Source organism: Pongo abelii, chromosome 6 (assembly GCF_028885655.2).
Source record: "Pongo abelii isolate AG06213 chromosome 6, NHGRI_mPonAbe1-v2.0_pri, whole genome shotgun sequence".
Taxonomy (NCBI): Eukaryota; Metazoa; Chordata; class Mammalia; order Primates; family Hominidae; genus Pongo; species Pongo abelii.
In genome coordinates, this window is record NC_071991.2 from 44,546,459 (window position 1) to 44,565,850 (window position 19,392).

General features: G+C 38.1%; 1 protein-coding gene across 19 annotated transcripts in view; it reads right to left on the bottom strand.

Annotated features, from left to right (window-relative positions):
• The window catches only part of SUGCT (succinyl-CoA:glutarate-CoA transferase), a 735,129-nt gene that overhangs the window by 372,242 nt on the left and 343,495 nt on the right, over positions 1 to 19,392 (bottom strand). For all 19 annotated transcript variants that reach the window (XM_063725726.1, XM_054560560.2, XM_002818027.5 and 16 more), the window contains one exon: positions 19 to 121. In XM_063725726.1, coding sequence (XP_063581796.1) covers positions 19 to 121 — 103 coding nt within the window. The remainder of the gene's footprint in view (positions 1 to 18; positions 122 to 19,392) is intronic.

Genomic DNA, 19,392 nt, shown 5'->3' on the forward strand with positions numbered 1-19,392 from the left:
TAAACTTCAAAAACAAACCTGAGGTTCTGCAAATACATTCTTCATGTTGTTGATTGGGCCATACGGGACTCCACTGCCTTCAAAAAGATGTAACCACTTGCTGGTCAGTTCTTCTTCAAACCTAAGCAGACAAACAAGGATAAATTTTTTACACAGGAAGGAATGTAACACAGACTCTTCTATCATGTGGCCCTCTTTCAAAGCAAGCAATAGTGATAAAACTGTGTTTCCTAGTCTTTCTTTACACCTCATTTGAGAGAAGGTTGTCTGTATGAAATGACTTGAGTGGCCCTGTAGTGGATAAGAGTAGCCACCCAGGTGCTAGTGTTTAAAAATCCATCATTTAGAGATGTAATTCTTCCTATTTCTATTGCTATGAACTCTCTGAGCAATTTACGAATTTAATAATAATAATATCATTGTACTTTGAGTGTGAAGTCATTGGGCAATATGTCTTTTAGGTTTCAGGTAGTGGAAATCAGGTTAGGATAGGCACTGATATATTATTCTTCAAAACAAAAAAAATACTAATATAGCTGTTTTAAGAAAGCTTTGGGAAAAGTACACAAAAATTAATGGTCACAACCATTGGCCTACAAACAACCTTTGCACTGTGATTTACTAACCAACACAACTCAAGACATGCAAAGAGTGATATTTCAGTTTAACCAACAAAACTCAAATTCATCCAAATCCTTTGTCTGTTTTATTTCTACTATAATTTAAAATTGGACTTCACAGACAGAAAAGCACATGGATTTTCTTTATTTTCTCTAATAGGTCTTAAGGAAGGGAAGCTAACACATTTATGAGATTTATTGTTTTATATTTCTTCTCTGTAAAAACAGTGAACACAGAAATAAAATCTTGGATCTATAGGGACACCACAACACAATTAGTTTCTAAGGTATGAAGAATTTCAGAATTATTGATTATTAAAATATCAAACCTGTTTTAATTAATTAATAATCTAGGTAACAAAAGAGACATTTTTAAAATATTAGCCAAAGTAGACTAAAATGTTTTACTAATATGAAAGGGCTAGTGAAACAATAGTAGAGTATTCATGGACTTCCCTTCAGTTCTCCTGTACATAGCTAGAATTAGCTTCAAATCTGCAGACTCCAGAGGAAACTGTATTAAATTTACTTCTTTCACCATTAAAAAAAAAAAAGCATAGGAATAGTTTCGGCCAGGTGTGGTGGCTCACACCTGTAATCTCAGCACTTTGGGAGGCCAAGGCGGGTGGATCACCTGAGGTCAGGAGTTCGAAACCAGCCTGACCAAAATGATGAAACCCTGTCTCTACTAAAAATACAAAAATTTAGCCGGGCATGGTGGCGGGTGGCTGTAATCCCAGCTACTTAGGAGGCTGAGGCAGGAGAATCCCTTGAACCCAGGAGACAGACATTGCAGTGAGTGAGGTCGCACCATTGCACTCCAGGCCTGGACAACAAGAGCAAAACTCCATCTCAAAAAAAAAAAGAATAGTTTCAATAGTTTCAATACTGAAGGACACTTTATTGATTGCTGTGTAAGAGAAGAAATGAAAAACGAGAAATAAAAAGAAAAACATGGAATAAATGTATGTTCCAAAATAAGGCTACTATATGAACAATGATGTTCAATCATATAAGTTTTTATTTAAGGATATAATAAATATTTTTTATAAAGGTAGTATTACATTTCACTAGGAATCTAATCAATTCTATCCACACATTCATTTACTGATTGCCCACTATACACCAAGTATTGATTTTTGTTTTTAAGTATATGCCTTCCATTTTCTCTCCAATTCGATGGATAAGGATTTTTTATTATACATTTTATTTCAGTCCAGTAATGTTAACTACCCCTATGTGGTACACAATAAAATACTTCACTTCTAAATATAGTTTTAAAAAATCTTTAATAAGAATAACAATGCCAGGTTAAATGTTTGGGCTCTAATCAATTCTTTACATTCTTACTTTCTTTTCAATGACTGTTCCAGTCATCTCCTGGCCAAGGCTTCCTAAAATATATATAGATAAATATCATCAGAATGATATATGCTGAAAGAATAAAAGAGATACTTTGAACCTGTAGCCTTTTCAATGAGGGTGTCAATTACTTAAGTTTTCATAAATGGAGTGTTAAAACAGTTAGCCTGATAAATTTTCAAGACAACAGAATTTATCACCACTGGACTCACCAAAGTGGCCTGAAAGATCTACACAGCAAATGCATGTCAATATCCAAACAACCCATGGCTGCAGGTTAGCCAACAGAAAACTCAAGGGAATAGTTGAAGTTTTAGTATTTATATAAGCTTTTCACCACTGGGCAAAAGAGAGGGATTTATTTCATGTTATGGAAAACAACGGATGCACTCTGGAAATGAGACTGCGGGAGCTGCAGTTGTGACCACTGTTTGTGTCTTTGCGTGGGTGTGGGTGTGGAAGGGTTCTGAAATGCCATGAACTCAATCAGAGAGAGACAGAACATCGTTGCATTCCACTGCTCTCAGAGGACATATCCATCATTTTTTTTCTAAAAATCTATCTCTTGATCTAAATCGGATGTGGAATCCTTTATGCAAAAAGCTGTAAGCACATGTTTTTATTAACCACAAAAATTCTGCTAAAAAAAATTTAAAAAGCTGATCTAAATCACTCAGGGCAATAGATTTCAGAAGTTAAAACAAAAGAGTGTCCTCAGATCCAGCTTAGCAAGTGAAGCTAGGGCCTTCACTGGGAAATTATTTGGAGACTCACGAACAACTCAAATTTAATTGGCAACTTACTAAATCAACACATATATTTCATTCTAGATTTTTGTAAATTCACTTAATGCTGGGAATGAGTATTATGAATCAAACAGTATCATTTAGATAGGTGAAGCACAGCTGATGTTAAATTTCCTAACATCAAAATTCCACTTAAGAAATGAAACATTCTTCTCTTTATAAAATGAATTAAAGTTGCAAATGAGACAAATACAAGACCAAAGAGAAACTAATAAGAGATCTCAGCCATGAAGGTGAGAGTTGGAAATAATCGTGACATTAGTGACAACTAAATGCTGGTTATTAAATTGTTTAGTCTATATTTTGTCAATTTTATCTTCACAACCGGACTATACGGTATTATCCTCATTTGACCAATAGGAAACTCAGGTTCAGAGAAATTAGCTTGCTCAAATTCATACAGCTTTTAGAGTCAGATGTCATGTTTAAAGCTGAGACTGCATAACTCCAAAACCACATTCTAACACATAATGACTGTAGCAGAATACATTCAGAATGCATAGCTTCACATATTTTATTCATTATATATGGTCACAGCTAAAAAATGAAGGAGCAGAGGTGAAACTGTTCATTTTTTGCACTAATAATATGCTTCTTCACTTCTATCGTATATACCTCAGTATATATTATTACATTGATACACATTCATTCCCAATGCTTTTAGCAAGAGTTTGTTTTGCATCTGCCATGGAGATTGCAATAAAAAAGACCGTCCCTGTGTTAAGAGTTCATATAGTCTAATGGAGAACACAGCTATGAAAATAGATGAATTACAATGCAGGATACTGAAACAAAGATACAAAGAAACAACTTATGGTTGAAGCAACAAAGAGGGAGACTTGCACTGGACCCACGGAGACAGGAAAGGGTTCAAAAACAATGCGATATTTGAGCCAAGTGTTGAAAGACAAGTTAGAATTAGACATGTGAAAGATGAGAGAAAGGCTCTTCCAGGTAGAAAGAGCAATATGTACAAAGATTTAACTTGGAAAGAATCTGAAATCTCCTGTGCCCCAAGTGGCAGAAGATGAAATGTGACAGAGTTTAGAACCAGAATGCAAAGCAACTTGTCTGCTATGCTAAGAATATTGGATTTCTTCTTGCAACAAGGAACCCAGAGAGGTCTTTAGGCAGGGGACTGACCTACTCAGCACAGATGCAGACAATGGGCTGATGTAGGTGAGACTAGAGATGTATGGCTGATGTAGATGAGAAACTTGACAGGAAGCAACATACGCTTTGCCTCTGATGCATCCAAAATCTGCTGATTAGTAGTATCTTCCATATTATCATCAATAACAAAAACAAGTTCCCATTTGAAAAAAAAAATTGTTTTCTAGACATTCCCAACCCTTTTAATTACTCTTATATATCTGTTTTCAATCCACCATCTCTCCTGAGCCTCTGAAATCTGGTTTGGTCATGAATGCCTTTTCTTACCCAGTCTCTAAAGGTCTCCAGTGATCATTTGTCAAATCCAATATTCTTTTCATGGTTGTCATACTACATCACTATGTAGTATTTGATGATGTTAACTATTCTACCCAGAGGTCTTGTGACACCATTCTCCCTTGGTTTCCTAGATTATTATTATAATTTTTTTTTTTGAGACAGAGTTTCGCTCTATCGCCCAGGCTGGAGTTCAGTGGTGCAATCTCGGCTCACTGCAACCTCGACCTCTCAGGTTCAAGTGATTCTCCAGCCTCAGCCTCCCAAATAGCTGGGATTACAGGTGCCCACCACCACGCCTGGCTAATTTTTGTATTTTTAGTAGAAACGGGTTTCACCATGTTTGCCAGACTGGTCTCAAACTCCTGACCTCAGGTGATCCTCCTGCCTTGGCCTCCCAAAGTGCTGGAATTACAGGCATGAGCCACCACACCCGGCCCTCCCTTGGTTCTCTAAACACTGCTTTGGACATTTGTGCTTTTTTTTTTGACACTCCCAATATTCTTTGTTCTCTTTTACTCACCTAAGTCATCTTGTCATTTCTATGCAGATGACACCCACATCCATATTACCAGCCCAGACCTTTCTTTCCCTAGTTCCCTTTTTCTATGTACCATAGGATAATTCCACTCAGATGTATTAGCATCCCCATGATATCATGACCATGGAAGACTTTATGATTTCCATTTCCTTCAAAAACCTAGGATTCCTCACTTGCCAGAACTCACACCCTTGGCTAAACCTGGAACTCCTTCCTTTTCATCATTTCTTATAACTTAGATACAATTGCCTTATAGAATCAACTACTCCTCCATTCGCACTGTAACTACCACAGTCCTGGCCCTTGATTCCGCACACCGAGACTATAGCAATATCTGGTTAAAAACATATTGCCTCCAATATTCCTCCTTCCAAAAAGTCACCAATGTTAGGGGTGTCTCAAGTCTGTTTGACTGTCACCTTCCCCAGTACCACTATCTTCTCTCACACTAAAAACAGACTGTTTCTTGACTGCCATCTACACAATAATTAGAAGATAACTGGCGCTCAATATTTGCTGAATGAGTGAATATATGATGATTTGGAAAGAATAAAAGTCTCTCAGTGACATTAGTTTGAATTAATGTGGTACATAATTGTCTCCTAAAACCTTGGAAAGACTATGTTTAATTAGACCCAGACACTGAGAAAAGGACAATTTGAGACCCTTAGATTAAACTGGAATAGCACAGCATCTCCTCTTAATTTTTCTTTGAGACTAGTCCCTAAATTCTGTATGTCTTGCAGAAAATCTTGCAGTATGTCTTAGGGAAAAAAAAATTCACATTTCAAAAACTGACTAACATACAAATGCTTAAAACATCATGTTTCAATTTAGGGACTTCCTATACTTTCCAGAGTCATAAGATCTCAGGAATTCAAATGACCTTAAAAATCCATTCTTTTAGAGTGACAGCAGCAAGATGAAGGAATAGGTATTCTATAGCTGAACTCCTCCACAAAGAAATCCAACTAGTAACTATCATCAGGCAAAAGTCTCAGTCTGAATATTCAAGGACTTGAGAGGCTGAGACATCCCATTGCACCAAAAAACTGAGAAAAACTATAATGAAATGGTAAGAACAATTCTCTGGCCACGTCACTTCTCTCCCAAGCCAAAACAGTACCACACACTGTGAATTGCCCTATATTCACAATTTCTGCAGTGGGAAAAGTGGAGCTCAAAGCAGACATTCAGGTTCCCCACCATTCCGAGAACTCATGAGAAATTTTGAGAGTACCAGCAGGGCTAGACCACCTAGGCTCAGTTAGAAACAAAGCACAGGGTTGGAGCTCATAGCAACAAATATACAAACCTTGGTGGTTGCTCTGCATTCTGGCCAATGAAGGTACCACACAAGAGAAACTAGCCAACAACATTACGCTGCAGGAAACACAGACCACAGGTCTTCCAGGCTTGAACCCATGACCAGCCTCCACACAAAGCTGGTGCTCTCATTGAGTCTTCCTCAGATTGATTCCAGACAGCTTCTGTACCAGCTGTATAAGTCAAGGAACTCAAGCCTGGGTGGCACTGGCCATGGTTGTCCTGGGCTTAGAGCTCCTTCTAGTGCTGCAATAGCTATAGTGATCATAGGCTTTGGGACCACTACAGAGGGTCTGCTCAAGATTTCTAGACAGGCTTACTGTTGAGGAACATTACTAGGCATAACCAGATGGTAAGGACTGTAACAAATATCTCCTTCAATTCACAGGCATCAAAACACAACCACAAGGATCAGGAACAATCAAGGAAACATGACATCACCAAATGGACAAAATAATGTGCTGGGGACTGACCTTGAAGAGATAGAGATCAGTGAAGTGCATGACAAAGTATTCACAATAGCAGTCTGTGTGTGTGTGTGTTTTGTTTTGTTGTTTGTTTTTGTTTTGTTTTGTTTTGTTTTGAGACAGAGTCTCGCTCTGTCACCAGGCTGGAGTGCAGTGGTGTGATCTTGGCTCACTGCAACCTCGACCTCCTGGGTTCAAATGATTCTCCTGCCTCAGCCTCCTGAGTAGCTGGAACTACAGGCATGCACCACTACATCCAGCTAATTTTTGTATTTTTAGTAGAGACAGGATTTCACCATATTGTCCAGGATTGTCTCTATCTCTTGACCTCAGGTGATCCTCCTGCCTCGGCTTCCCAAAGTGCTCGGATTACAGGCGTGAGCCACCATGCCTGGCACAAAATAGCAGTTTTAAGGAAGCTCAGTGAACTTAAAGAAAATACAGAGAAACAAATGTCAGAGAAATGTAACAGAGAAATTAAAATAATTTTTTAAAACCCCAAATCCTGGAGCTGAAAATGAAGTGAACCCTCACCCCCCAAAAAAAAACTGCAACAGAGAACATGAAAAGCAGAATTAACCAAGTAGAAGAAACATCTGTGAATTCAAAGTCAGACTATTTGAAAATATACGGGCAGTGGAGAAAAAGAAAAAAAAATGAAGAATGCTTAATGGAAGTATGAGACCACATTAAAAGAGCAGTTGTTGGCATTCAAGAGAGTGGAGAAAGGTAAAGGGGTACAACCACATTTAAAGAAATAACAGCAGGAAAACTCCCAAGCCTGAAGAAAGATACAAATATTTGTTCACAGAAAAATCAAAGATCTCCAAACAGATTTCATCAAAATCAGGCTAACCAAATATATATTATAATCAAACTGTCTAATATCAAAACCATAGGATACTGAAAGCAACAAGAGAAAAGAAGCAATTAACATATAAGCAACTTTCAATACACCTGGCAGAAGATTTCTCAACAGAAACATTTACAGGTCAGGAGAGAGTGAAATGATATATTTAACACATTGAAGGAAAATAACCATCAACTAGGAATACTGTACCCAGCATGTTATCCTTCAGAAATAAAGGAGAAATAAAGACTTTTCTAGACACATAAAAGCTAAGGAAATCCATCCTGCCTTACCAGAAATGCTAAAGATCGTTCTTCAAGCTGAAAGAAAAGGACATGAGTGAGTAATATGAAAAATCTGAAGTATAAAACTCACTGAGGAGGAGGAGCCAAGATGGCCGAATAGGAACAGCCCCAGTCTACAGCTCCCCGCGTGAGCGACGCAGAAGACGGGTGATTTCTGCATTTCCATCTGAGGTACAGTGTTCATCTCACTAGGGAGTGCCAGACAGTGGGCGCAGGTCAGTGGGTGAGGGCACCGTGCACCAGCCGAAGCAGGGGCGAGGCATTGCCTCACTCGGGAAGCGCAAGGGGTCAGGGAGTTCCCTTTCCAGGGGTGACAGAGGGCACCTGGAAAATCGGGCCATTCCCACCCCAATACTGTGCTTTTCCGACGGGCTTAGGAAACGATGCACCAGGAGATTATAGCCCGCACGGAGTCTCGCTGATTGCTAGCACAGCAGTCTGAGATCAAACAGCAAGTCGGCAGCGAGGCTGAGGGAGGGGCGCCCGCCATTGCCCAGGCACGCTTAGGTAAACAAAGCAGCCAGGAAGCTTGAACTGGATGGAGCCCACCACAGCTCAAGGAGGCCTGCCTGCCTCTGTAGGCTCCACCTCTGGGGGCAGGGCACAGACAAACAAAAAGACAGCAGTAACCTCTGCAGACTTAAATGTCCCTGTCTGACAGCTTTGAGGAGAGCAGTGGTTCTCCCAGCACGCAGCTGGAGATCTGAGAACGGGCAGACTGCCTCGTCAAGTGGGTCCCTGACCCCTGACCCCGGAGCAGCCTAACTGGGAGGCACCCCCAGCAGGGGCAGACTGACACCTCACAGGGCCGGCCGGGTACTCCAACAGACCTGCAGCTGAGGGTCCTGTCTGTTAGAAGGAAAACTAACAGAAAGGACATCCACACCAAAAACCCATCTGTACATCACCATCATCAAAGACCAAAAGTAGATAAAACCACAAAGATGGGGAAAAAACAGAGCAGAAAAACTGGAAACTCTAAAAAGCAGAGTACCTCTCCTCCTCCAAAGGAACGCAGTTCCTCACCAGCAACGGAACAAAGCTGGACGGAGAATGACTTTGACGAGCTGAGAGAAGAAGGCTTCAGACGATCAAATTACTCCGAGCTACGGGAGGATATTCAAACCAAAGGCAAAGAAGTTAACTTTGAAAAAAATTTACAAGAATGTATAACTAGAATAACCAATACAGAGAAGTACTTAAAGGAGCTGATGGAGCTTAAAACCAAGGCTCGAGAATTACGTGAAGAATGCAGAAGCCTCAGGAGCTGATGCGATCAAATGGAAGAAAGGGTATCAGCCATGGAAGATGAAATGAATGAAATGAAGCGAGAAGGGAAGTTTAGAGAAAAAAGAATAAAAAGAAATGAGCAAAGCCTCCAAGAAATGTGGGACTATGTGAAAAGACCAAATCTACGTCTGACTGGTGTACCTGAAAGTGACAGGGAGAATGGAACCAAGTTGGAAAACACTCTGCAGGATATTATCCAGGAGAACTTCCCCAATCTAGCAAGGCAGGCCAACATTCACATTCAGGAAATACAGAGAACGCCACAAAGATACTCCTCGAGAAGAGCAACTCCAAGACACATAATTGTCAGATTCACCAAAGTTGAAATGAAGGAAAAAATGTTAAGGGCAGCCAGAGAGAAAGGTCAGGTTACCCTCAAAGGGAAGCCCATCAGACCAACAGCGGATCTCTCGGCAGAAACCCTACAAGCCAGAAGAGAGTGGGGGCCAATATTCAACATTCTTAAAGAAAAGAATTTTCAACCCAGAATTTCATATCCAGCCAAACTAAACTTCCTAAGTGAAGGAGAAATAAAATCCTTTACAGACAAGCAAATGCTGAGAGATTTTGTCACCACCAGGCCTGCCCTAAAAGAGCTCCTGAAGGAAGCGTTAAACATGGAAAGGCACAACCGGTACCAGCCACTGCAAAATCATGCCAAAATGTAAAGACCATCGAGACTAGGAAGAGACTGCATCAACTAATGAGCAAAATAACCAGCTAACATCATGACAGGATCAAATTCACACATAACAATATTAACTTTAAATGTAAATGGACTAAATGCTCCAATTAAAAGACACAGACTGGCAAATTGGATAAAGACTCAAGACCCATCAGTGTGCTGTATTCAGGAAACCCATCTCACGTGCAGAGACACACATAGGCTCAAAATAAAAGGATGGAGGAAGATCTACCAAGCAAATGGAAAACAAAAAAAGGCAGGGGTTGCAATCCTAGTCTTTCATAAAACAGACCTTAAACCAACAAAGATCAAAAGAGACAAAGAAGGCCATTACATAATCGTAAAGGGATTAATTCAACAAGAAGAGCTAACTATCCTAAATATATATGCACCCAATACAGGAACACCCAGATTCATAAAGCAAGTCCTGAGTGACCTGCAAAGAGACTTAGACTCCCACACATTAATAATGGGAGACTTTAACACCCCACTGTCAACATTAGACAGATCAACGAGACAGAAAGTCAACAAGGATACCCAGGAATTGAACTCAGCTCTGCACCAAGCAGGCATAATAGACATCTACAGAACTCTCCACCCCAAATCAACAGCATATACATTTTTTTCAGCACCACACCACACCTATTCCAAAATTGACCACATACTTGGAAATAAAGCTCTCCTCAGTAAATGTAAAAGAACAGAAATTATAACAAACTATCTCTCAGATCACAGTGCAATCAAGCTAGAACTCAGGATTAAGAATCTCACTCAAAACCGCTCAACTACATGGAAACTGAACAACCTGCTGCTGAATGACTACTGGGTACATAACGAAATGAAGGCAGAAATAAAGATGTTCTTTGAAACCAACGAGAACCAAGACACAACATACCAGAATCTCTGGGATGCATTCAAAGCAGTGTGTAGAGGGAAATTTATAGCACTAAATGCCCATACGAGAAAGCAGGAAAGATCCAAAATTGACACCCTAACATCACAATTAAAAGAACTAGAAAAGCAAGAGCAAACACATTCAAAAGCTAGCAGAAGGCAAGAAATAACTAAAATCAGAGCAGAACTGAAGGAAATAGAGACACAAAAAACCCTTCAAAAAATCAATGAATCCAGGAGCTGGTTTTTTGAAAGGATCAACAAAATTGATAGACCGCTAGCAAGATTAATAAAGAAAAAAAGAGAGAAGAATCAAATAGATGCAATAAAAAATGATAAAGGGGATATCACCACCGATCCCACAGAAATGCAAACTATCATCAGAGAATACTACAAACACTTCTATGCAAATAAACTAGAAAATCTAGAAGAAATGGATAAATTCCTCAACACATACACCCTCCCAAGACTAAACCAGGAAGAAGTTGAATCTCTGAATAGACCAATAACAGGAGCTGAAATTGTGGCAATAATCAATAGCTTACTAACCAAAAAAAGTCCAGGACCAGATGGGTTCACAGCCGAATTCTACCAGAGGTAGAAGAAGGAACTGGTACCATTCCTTCTGAAACTATTCCAATCAACAGAAAAAGAGGGAATCCTCCCTAACTCATTTTATGAGGCCAGCATCATCCTGATACCAAAGCCGGGCAGAGACACAACCAAAAAAGAGAATTTTAGACCAATATCCTTGATGAACATTGATGCAAAAATCCTCAATAAAATACTGGCAAACAGAATCCAGCAGCACATCAAAAAGCTTATCCATCATGATTAAGTGGGCTTCATCCCTGGGATGCAAGGCTGGTTCAACATACGCAAATCAATAAATGTAATCCAGCATATAAACAGAACCAAAGACAAAAACCACATGATTATCTCTATAGATGCAGAAAAGGCCTTTGACAAAATTCAACAACTCGTCATGCTAAAAACTCTCAATAAATTAGGTATTGATGGGACGTATCTCAAAATAATAAGAGCTATCTATGACAAACCCACAGCCAATATCATACTGAATGGGCAAAAACTTGAAGCATTCCCTTTGAAAACTGGCACAAGACAGGGATGCCCTCTCTCACCACTTCCATTCAACATAGTGTTGGAAGTTCTGGCCAGGGCAATTAGGCAGGAGAAGGAAATAAAGGGTATTCAATTAGGAAAAGAGGAAGTCAAATTGTCCCTGTTTGCAGACGACATGATTGTATATTTAGAAAACCCCATTGTCTCAGCCCAAAATCTCCTTAAGCTGATAAGCTACTTCAGCAAAGTCTCAGGATACAAAATCAATGTACAAAAATCACAAGCATTCTTACACACCAATAACAGACAAACAGAGAGCCAAATCATGAGTGAACTCCCATTCACAATTGCTTCAAAGAGAATAAAATACCTAGGAATCCAACTTACAAGGGATGTGAAGAACCTCTTCAAGGAGAACTACAAACCACTGCTCAAGGAAATAAAAGAGGATACAAACAAGTGGAAGAACATTCCATGCTCATGGGTAGGAAGAATCAATATCGTGAAAATGGCCATACTGCCCAAGGTAATTTATAGATTCCATGCCATCTCCATCAAGCTACCAATGACTTTCTTCACAGAATTGGAAAAAACTACTTTAAAGTTCATATGGAACCAAAAAAGAGCCCGCATAGCCAAGTCAATCCTAAGCCCAAAGAACAAAGCTGGAGGCATCACACTACCTGACTTCAAACTATACTACAAGGCTACAGTAACCAAAACAGCATGGTACTGGTACCAATACAGAGATATAGATCAATGGAACAGAACAGAGCCGTCAGAAATAATGCCACATGTCTACAACTATCTGATCTTTGACAAACCTGAGAAAAACAAGAAATGGGGAAAGGATTCCCTATTTAATAAATGGTGCTGGGAAAACCGGCTAGCCATATGGAGAAAGCTGAAACTGGATCCCTTCCTTTCACCTTATACAAAAATCAATTCAAGATGGATTAAAGACTTAAACATTAGACCTAAAACCATAAAAACCCTAGAAGAAAACGTAGGCATTACCATTCAGGACATAGGCATGGGCAAGGACTTCATGTCTAAAACACCAAAAGCAATGGCAACAAAAGCCAAAATTGACAAATGGGATCTAATTAAACTCAAGAGCTTCTGCACAGCAAAAGAAACTAGCATCAGAGTGAACAGACAACCTACAAAATGGGAGAAAATTTTCGCAACCTACTCATCTGACAAAGGGCTAATATCCAGAATCTACAATGAACTCAAGCAAATTTACAAGAAAAAAACAAACAACCCCATCAAAAAGTGGGCAAAGGACATGAACAGACACTTCTCAAAAGAAGACATTTATGCAGCCAAAAAACACATGAAAAAATGCTCACCATCACTGGCCATCAGAGAAATGCAAATCAAAACCACAATGAGATACCATCTCACACCAGTTAGAATGGCAATCATTAAAAAATCAGGAAACAACAGGTGCTGGAGAGGATGTGGAGAAATAGGAACACTTTTACACTGTTGGTGGGACTGTAAACTAGTTCAACCATTGTGGAAGTCAGTGTGGCGATTCCTCAGGGATCTAGAACTAGAAATTCCATTTGACACAGCCATCCCATTACTGGGTATATACCCAAAGGACTATAAATCATGCTGCTATAAAGACACATGCACACGTATGTTTATTGTGGCATTATTCACAATAGCAAAGACTTGGAACCAACCCAAATGTCCAACAATGATAGACTGGATTAGCATTGGGAGATATACCTAATGCTAGATGACGGGTTGGTGGGTGCAGTACACCAGCATGGCACATGTATACATATGTAACTTACCTGCACATTGCGCACATGTACCATAAAACCTAAAGTATAATAATAATAATAATAATAATAATAATAAAAGAAAAAAACAAAAACAAAAACAAAAAAACAAAAAAAAAAAAAAGAAAATGTGGCACATATACACCATGGAATACTATGCAGCCATAAAAAATGATGAGTTCATGTCCTTTGTAGGGACATGGATGAAATTGGAAATCATCATTCTCAGTAAACTATCGCAAGAACAAAAAACTAAACACCGCATGTTCTCACTCATAGGTGGGAATTGAACAATGAGAACACATGGACACAGGAAGGGGAACATCGCACTTCGGGGACTGTTGTGGGGTAGGGGGAAGGGGGAGGGATAGCACTGGGAGATATACCTAATGCTAGATGACGAGTTGGTGGGTGCAGCGCACCAGCATGGCATATGTATACATATGTAACTAACCTGCACATTGTGCACATGTACCATAAAACCTAAAGTATAATTAAAAAAAAAAAAAACTCACTGATAAAAGTAAGTACACAATCAAATTCAGAATATACTCATATGGTAATGATGGTGTGTAAATTACTTACATCTTTAGAATGAAGGTTAAAAGATAAAACTATTAAAAACAATAACAACTATAATAATTCGTTAAAGAATATGCAATGTAATGTGATGCATGTTTTAACATCAAAAATTCAACATGTGGAGAAGAGGGAGTGAAGTGAAAATGTAGAGTTTTTTAACTACAATAATGTGCTATAACTATTGTTACATGCTATAACTATTAGAAAAATCATAAGTTCTTGTAAACTTCACGGTATTCACAAAGAAAAAATACACAAAAGGTAAAAAACAAGAAATTAAAACATACTACTAGAAAAAAATTCAATTAACCACAAAGGAAGACAGCAAGAGAGAAAGAAAAGAAAAAGTATCTACAAAACAACTACAAAACAATGAATGAAATGGCAGTATTAACTCCATACCTATCTCTAAGTACATTGAATTTGTTGGATTAAATTCTTCCAAAAAAAAAAAAAGAGCAGAGTAGTTGAATGAATTAAAAATAAATAAATAAATAAAAGTAAAAGGAAAGAAAAACCAGTTGGTTTTGTTTTCTTTCTCTTGTAGTATGCTGACTACAAGAGATTCCCTTCATCTTTAAGGATACCCATAGACTGAAAGTGAAGGAATGGAAAAATATATTGCACACAACTGAAAACCAAAAGAAAGCAAGAGTTCCTAGACTCAGAAAAAATAGGCTTTAATGCAAAAATTGTAAAGACAATAGAGAAGGACCTTATATAATAATAATGGAGTCACTTCAGCAAGAGGACATAACAATTGTAAATACATATGTACCCAAATCAGAACACCTAAATACATAAAGTAAATATGAATAGTTCTAAAAGGAGAGATTAGCAGCAATACAATAGTAGTAAAAGACTTTAATATGCCATTTTAAAAAATAAACATATCATCTAGACAGAAAATCAACAAGGAAACATTAGACTTAATAATGATCTAAGCCAAATGGAAATATATATATGTAGAACATTCCAGCCAACACATTCTTCTCTACTACATGTAAAATATTCTCCATGACAGATCATATATTAGCCTACAAAACAATGCCTTAAAAAATTTAAGGCATGGTGGCTCACGCCTGTAATCCCAGCACTTTGGGAGGCTGAGGCAGGTGGATCACATGTGGTCAGGAGTCCGAGACCAGCCTGGCCAACATGGTGAAATCCCTTCTCTACTAAAAATACAAAAAAAAAAAAACAAAAAACAGCTGGGTGTGGTGGCACATGCCTGTAATCCCAGCTACCTGGAAGGCTGTGGTAGAAGAATCACTTGAACCTGGGTGGTGGAGATTGCAGTGAGCCGAGATCGTGCCATTGCACTCCAGCCTGGGCAACAACAGCGAAACTCTGTGTCAAGAAAAAAAAAAAGATTGAAATCATATGAACTATCTTTTCTGACCAAAATAGTATAAAAATAGGTATCAGTAATAGCCGAAACTTCAGAAAATTCACAAATGGAAATAAAACAACATGCTCCTGAACATGCTCCTTAACAAGAGTTAAGAGCAGCCTGGGAAACATAGTGAGACCCTATTTCTACAGAAAAAAAAAAGTTAGCTAGGTGTGGTGGAATTTGTAGAATTTGCTTATACAAGGAGGCTGGGGCAGGAGGAGCGCTTTAGCCCAGGAGTGTGAGGTTATAGTAAGCTATGATTATACCACTGCATTCTAGCCTGGACAACAGTGCAAGAACTCACCTCAATTGAAAAAAAAAAAAAGGAAGGAAGAAAAATGAAAGAAAAATTTTAAAATTTCTTGACGTGAATATAAATGGATACACAACATACCAAAACCTATGAAACACAGCAAAAGCACTACTAAGAGGGAAGTTTATAGCAGTAAGCGTCTACATCAAAAAATAAAAAGATTAACAATAAACAATCTAATCATGCACCTCATGGAACTAAAAAAGCAAAAACAGACCAACCCCAAAATTATAAATCAATGGAAATATTAAAAATCAGAGCAGAAATGAATAGGAACTACAAAAAATAAAAATAAAAAATCAATAAAACAAAGAATTGGCTTTTGAAAAGATAAACTCAACAAATCATTGAGGGGTCCAAGTTTTTTAAAGAAGAAGATTCAAATAAATAAAATCCAAAAACATCTAAAAAGACATTACAACTGACATCACAAAATACAAATGAGCATGAGAGATTATTATGAACAATCGTGTGCCAGCATATTGGATAACCTAGAAGAAAGATACATTCCTAAATATACTCAACCTGCCATAATTGAATTATAATGAAACAATATCAGTAATAAAAAGTCTGCCATCAAAGAAGAGCCCAGGACCTGATGGTTTCATAGCTGAATTCTACAAAACAGTTAAAGAACAAACACCAATTATTCTCAAACTCTTCCAAAAACTGAAGAGGAGAGAATACTTTCAAACTCATTTTACAAGGCCAGCAGTACTCTGATACCAAAACCAGACAAAAACACAAAAATAAAAGAAAATTACAGGCCAATATCCCTGATGACCACAGATGCAAAAGTCCTCAACAAAATACTAGCAAATGGAGTTCAACAGCATATTAAAATGATTATCCCAGGGATACAAAAATGGTTCAACCTATGTATGTCAATAAACCTGATACATCACACTAACAGAATAATCATTTCACTTGATGCAGAAAAAGCATTTGACTAAATTTGACAAAACTCAACATCCCTTCATGATAAAAAACCCTCCACAAATTAGGTATACATGAGACCAGGCACAGTGGCTCATGCCTGTAATTCTGGCACTTTGGGAGGCCAAGGCAGGAGGATCCCTTGAGCTTAGGAGTTTGAGGCTAGCCTGGCAAAATCCACTCTCTACAAAAAATACAAAAATTAGCTAGGCATGGTGGTGACTGCCTGTAGGTCCAGCTACTTGGGAGGCTGAGGTGAGAGCATCACTTGAGCTTGGGAGGTTGAGGCTACAATGAGCCATGATCATGCCACTACATTCCAGCCTGGGTGAAAGAGCAAGACCGTGTCTCAAAAAAAAAAAAGAATGTATATAGATATATATATATATACCTATATTATCTAGATATATAGACAGAGACATATATTTGAAAAAAATAAAATTCCATTGTTTTCTACATTCCTTCAAAGTCATTATCTAATGTATATTAAAAATATTACTAATAATAGGAAACTCACAGGCAGTCAGGTTACTGGAAGTCTTCAAACAAACACAGGAAGTGTGCTACAACACACATGAGCTTTGAATAGATTTGGGTTAGAGTCACAAGCCCAATTATCAATAGGATCTTCATAAAAATCTTAACTAATTAAGATTAACTTTTTTAAAATGAACCGTTTATTAAGCATTTAGTAAGTGCAAGGCTCCGTGCTAAGCATATTTTACTAGTACACATTATTTCACTTAATTCTTCCAACATCCTGTGGGGTAAGTATTAATACCATCATTATGTTCACTTTAAAGATAAGCAAATCAAGGTTTAGAAAATTTAAGTAAACTTTTAAATTCATGTAAACATTATGCACCAAGCAGAAATTCTATCTTGGGTCCAATGCTCATGTGTTAATCACCACTTTCTACTGCTTGACTTCTGGTGGTGAAGTTCATGAAAGTAGACCACACAAAGCTCTGTAAGTGATGTGCTGCTAAAGACCAGTCCCACAGAGGGCTTAAAAAGGCAGTAGGTTTTTAAAATACAGTATCTTAGTGCTACATTAACTGAAGCCTTTTATGTACCAGGCACCACAAGAAATACTATTTCTAGTCCTCCTATGACATGAGTTTTATGATCTTCATGATTTAGGAAACTGAGGCTTAGAGAAGTAGACAGGGCAATGTCTGGATCTGAAGGCTCAAATGTCTTAGCTGGAGGAGATCTTGAATTGGTATTTCTCTAGGTTCATTCAGTAGGGTAGACTCATTAGATATTAACAAAAATGCAAACAAACTCTAAGATATAGGACCACCCTTAGGCCACTGGCAATTGAGCTACTGTCTGCCCCCAAGGCCACTTGGGAGCACCGGGAGTGTTGCCTGGGCTCTACCCATTCCTGACTTCTTTCCAACTAACCACTGATCAACCCAATGGTTCCAAAATGTCTCATAATATTGGCAACGATTTTATGAACTGATTCTTTCAAGAATGCTATGAGAAAAGACAAATGCTTTCTATTTGGAATATGAAAAATTGAAGGACTAAGATACTCACATTCAAGTCTTTACATTCCAGGCCCATAGCCCATCTCACTACACACTGCTGCCCTTATATAGAAGATAATCAATAAATCAATAAATAAAATTCATTGAGAAGATAAGGCTGACATTTAATCTTAATCTACTTTTGTGACCATGGGCAAGTTGCTTAACTTCTCTGAGCTCCAATTTTCTCATTTATTCTAAAGAAATTATAATAGTTGTAAATTGCTTAGCACACTGCATAGTAACAGTAAATATCATTTACTTATCAGTGATTTCCTAAGGGTAGACAGAGAAAGAAGCAGAGCCTCTCAGTCAGAAACTAGACACATTTTCAGCTGTATTAGATTTTGCCCAATTGCACTTTAAAGTAATTGATGCCATTCACTACTTCCACCATGCTCAATATTCTCACCAACTTTTGCTATTGACCGATAGAGGGAGCATGGTATATCTCATGGTTATTTATAGTTCCCACAGTTGGAGAAATCAAGCATCTTTTCATGGGACTAAGGGTCATCAGATGTTGAGGGTTGTCCTGTTTTTTCTTTTTTCTTTTTTCAGTGAAACTGTCTTCTTATGGACTTACAGGAATTTTGTACTAGTCTAGAAATAAATCCTTTATCAGTTACACAAATTACAAATTTCTTCTCCTGGACTATAGCTTCTCTTTTAATTACCTTTTTCATATAGAAGCTATTTTAATTCCACAAATTGTTACTCTTGTCCTTTAAGGTTTTTGCTTTTGTGTTGGTTTAAAAAATAGTGCCTGTCTCACAAGCTTATTATGATAAGTTAAATGAATTAACACTTTGAAAGTATTCAGAACAGTGCACAGCACAAGTAAGTGCTATATAAGTGTTAAATAAACAAAACTACACTAACATTTGTGGGGAGGCAAACTGTTGGCAGGGAAGGGGAAGACACTAGAGAAGAAGTTTTTAGGAACAAAAACTTGGTACAGGGGTGCATTCCATACATGCATTACCTATACGAAATGTCCCTTTGGACAAGTCTGAGTAAATCCAAATCAAACCAACAAGGCTCTGTAAGATCCAGCCTTGAGTCTACAATTCAGTAACCATAAACAGGCCTGTGACACTTCTGTAACCCACAGAGAAACAGCTGGAATTTGTTGGTCGGCATTTCTACC